General features: G+C 37.2%; 1 protein-coding gene across 1 annotated transcript; it reads left to right on the top strand.

Annotated features, from left to right (window-relative positions):
• The first annotated feature begins 222 nt into the window (after nucleotides 1–222).
• Nucleotides 223–2,984, top strand: LOC137716870 (putative wall-associated receptor kinase-like 16). The gene is made up of 3 exons (XM_068456230.1): nucleotides 223–1,165; nucleotides 1,246–1,410; nucleotides 1,607–2,984. Exons 1-3 carry the CDS (start codon nucleotides 223–225, stop codon nucleotides 2,815–2,817), a joined length of 2,319 nt encoding a protein of 772 aa, XP_068312331.1. The 3' UTR covers nucleotides 2,818–2,984.
• The last annotated feature ends 797 nt before the right edge of the window (nucleotides 2,985–3,781 follow it).

Below are 3,781 nucleotides of genomic sequence, written 5' to 3'. Positions count from 1 at the left end.
TGATATTTATTTTGTCCGATTGTGAAAATGAACCACGTCCACGAAAGAATTAATAACACGTCATATCTAAGTTATGGCAGGTACCCTCTCCAAGGTTTGCTCAATCAATTCACAAGTCCCGCTCCAAGTCTTCCCCTCCAATTCTTCCTCTCCAAGTCTTCCTCCTCCCTACCAATAAAAGGACCAAAACATCTCATTTTTTTCAACAAAAACTTAGAAGTCATGACCATGAGCAAACAAAAAGTGCTTCTGCAACCTATCATCCTCATAATAGTGATAGAGGTACTATTAGCTGCAGCCACTTCAGCCCAAACACAATTAACCTCTCCACCTCTTCCTTCTCCTCCTCCTCCCGGTGAAGCAGAAGTCAGGCCGGGTTGTCAAGACAAATGTGGGAATGTTAGCATCCCATATCCATTTGGTACAAAAAAGGGCTGTTACTTAAATGAGGATTTCCTCATTACTTGTAATGGCACACATTATGACCCCCCAAAACCATTTCTTTTAAACAGTGATTCGATTGAAGTCACAAACATATCCGTACATGGGAAGCTTTACATTACCCTATACACAGCCGAACAATGTTACAATAAATCAGGCCAGCCGATTGACAAATTCACCAATTCTGTCACTCTTTCCAATTTCTTCATATCAAACACCGACAACGTGTTTGTCGCAGTTGGTTGTGACACCCATGGGTACATTATGGGATACAAAAATGGAAAATACGGATACACTGGTGGGTGCACTACACAGTGTGGCAGCATTGACTACGTTGCCAATGGTTCCTGCACCGGTATCGGCTGTTGTCAAACACCCATTGCTCAAGGACTGTCTTCTTTCGAGGTAAGTGCAACGAGTTATGATAATCATACGGATGTGTACTCCTTTAATCCTTGCAGCTTTGCCTTCGTTGTCCAAGAGGGCAAGTTCAACTTCTTCTCCAATATGTTGTGGTCGGATTACTTGACAAATACACAACTTCCGGTGGTACTCGATTGGTCAGTTGGAACTGAGACATGCGCTAACGTTGTTGAGAAAAAACAAGTGCCGAATTACACATGTCAGGGCAACACAAAGTGTCATGATGTCGAGAATGGATCCGGGTATCGCTGCAAGTGCGAAGAAGGTTACCAAGGGAATCCATACCTAAATGGCTGCCATGGTATTTCTATTTCACTTCATTAGTACTACTAATTAAAATAACATGCATAATTTCTGAGCATGGGTTATGTTGTTTTGCAGACATTGATGAATGCGAGGTTCCAGAGCTCAATACATGCAAGCAAAAATGTATAAATAAAGAGGGAAACTATACTTGTTCTTGCCACAAGGGGTACCATGGTGATGGTAGAAAAGACGGAGAAGGTTGCACCCCTGATCGGACCTTTGTTATCCAAATTGTCGTTGGTAAGCATGTACATATATAGTAACAAGTGATTAACAAGTGATTCAATGCTTTTCTACATGTTTTTAAAGAATCCAAACTTCGTTACGGATGTGATAAAAAAAAAGATGGTCGGTACATATGGTCTAGATAGCAATACATACTCATTTCATTTGGTTATAACTATCAGGGTTTACAATCAATTTGTTGGATATGTAGGAATCAGCATAGGCCTCGTATCCCTGTTAACGTGCATCTCTTGGTTGTATTTGGGATACAAAAGATGGAAGCTCATGAAGCTGAAGGAGAAGTTCTTCAGGCAAAATGGAGGGATCTTGCTACAACAGCAACTTTCAGAACGGCAACGATCTTCTCATGATACAGCAAAAATCTTCACAGCAGGAGAACTTGAGAAGGCCGCTAAAAATTATCATGACACTAGAATCATTGGCAAAGGAGGGTTCGGTACAGTCTACAAAGGATTTTTAGCAGACGGCCGAGTAGTTGCAATCAAGAAGTCCAAAATGGTAGATCAAAGCCAGATAGAGCAATTCATAAATGAAGTGGTCGTACTGTCCCAAATCAACCACAGGAATGTGGTCAAGCTTTTAGGTTGTTGTTTTGAAACCGAAGTTCCCCTACTAGTTTATGAATTTGTCACCCATGGAACCCTATTTGAATACATCCATAACACAACCAACTCTTCCAAATTCAACGCGCCTTGGGAAATTCGTCTACGGATAGCTACAGAAACTGCTGGAGTGCTATCATACTTGCACTCTGCAGCTTCTGTGCCTATCATTCACAGAGATGTCAAATCTACAAATATACTCTTAGATGAGAATCTCACAGCCAAAGTGTCTGACTTTGGAGCCTCAAGATTGGTTCCATTGGATGAAGCTCAGTTATCTACAATGGTGCAAGGAACTCTCGGGTATTTAGACCCCGAATACCTACAGACAAGCCAATTGACTGAGAAAAGCGATGTCTATAGTTTCGGAGTTGTCCTCGTAGAGCTACTAACAAGAAAGAAGGCACTTTCCTTTAACAAGCCGGAGGAAGAGAGAAATTTGGCAATGTATTTTCTTTCAGCACTGAAAGACGACCGCTTGCTGCAAGTTCTTGATGATTGTATTGTGACTGAGGCAAACGTTGAGCAGCTTAAGGAAGTTTCTAACCTTGCAAAGAGGTGCTTGAGAGTAAAAGGTGAAGAAAGACCAACAATGAAGGAAGTTGCAATGGAACTGGAAGGCTTGAGAAGGATGGTCATGCATCCATGGGTTAATGATAATTCCAATTTAGAAGAAACTGAATGCTTGCTTGGAGAAATATCAATGGAAACCATTAGTTATGAAGGAGGTGGCGAATCAAGTTCGGGGTTTCATAATATGAGGAACCACGTTGTATTACCAGTTAGTGATGGGAGATGATCGTGCCAGTGAACAAGTAATGTGCTTTTTTTGCCTAATATTCCATGGAGTACTTATGTCTATCATTTAATTTCTTTAATTACCTTGTTTAATTAATTTGGAGTAAATGTAATTTTGCAGTGAATGGAAAAAAACTGCTCTTAATGATTGCATCACATGGAGTTCCTTTTTTTCCCCTTCTCAAACTACATTCATTGTTTCGTGATGCATTTTTTTTTTTTTTTAACTAACGATATTTATATACATTAAAGAGGTGGGCTTAGTCTTACAATAAGCTAACAATAATGTTGTTTAAATACGCATTTGGCGATAATCAAACTTAAGACCTCTTACTTATAAATAAAAAAGAATATCACTAGACATAAGTACCAAGCGGCAATGCAGACTCAACTTATAAATGAATGATCAAAATCAAAATTTTATGTAACACCAGGATTACTCTTAAACGAGCACCAAAAATTACTAAAATTTAAGGGTATTTAGCTATAAATTACTTAAAATTACTGATTAGGCATATATTTCTGGTTTGAACTTATTTTTTTATTTGGTCAAATTAGAATCTCCTATAGTTTTTCTATATCATTTAGATTAAATATCTGTGCCTTTTTTAAATTTGATTAAAGTGCTTTGACCAATAGTCACCTCTATTTTTTAAAATTAAAATAATTTTTGAATTTATCTTTTTATCTGCATGATGCACTTTTCCTTATTTAATGGAGATATTAGTAATTAAACTATATTTTATCTTCTTCCAAATATGGTTTTTTCGATCACAGTTTTTATTTATTTATTTATTTTATTATGGAAACATTTAATATTATTTCTTTTTCCAAATGGTTTTTTTTTCTTTTTCAAATAGTTGGTGATCAACATAAAAACTCCGTGTAATTTTTTCAATTTTTTTGTGAAATTATATTTTTTTTTTGCTGTTTTTTTAAGTATAGTTGTTGACGAATTATTATTA

The sequence above is a fragment of the Pyrus communis genome, chromosome 15, assembly GCF_963583255.1.
Source record: "Pyrus communis chromosome 15, drPyrComm1.1, whole genome shotgun sequence".
NCBI lineage: Eukaryota > Viridiplantae > Streptophyta > Magnoliopsida > Rosales > Rosaceae > Pyrus > Pyrus communis.
This window is presented reverse-complemented; position numbering and strand designations above follow the sequence as displayed.

Excerpts from the sequence above, each read along its gene's own strand:
- LOC137716870 (XM_068456230.1), top strand. The coding sequence starts at position 223 with ATGACCATGAGCAAACAAAAAGTGCTTCTGCAACCTATCATCCTCATA. Across the intron at positions 1,166-1,245 it reads ATACCTAAATGGCTGCCATG|ACATTGATGAATGCGAGGTT; the intron begins GTATTTCTATTT and ends GTTGTTTTGCAG. Across the intron at positions 1,411-1,606 it reads TGTTATCCAAATTGTCGTTG|GAATCAGCATAGGCCTCGTA; the intron begins GTAAGCATGTAC and ends TTGGATATGTAG.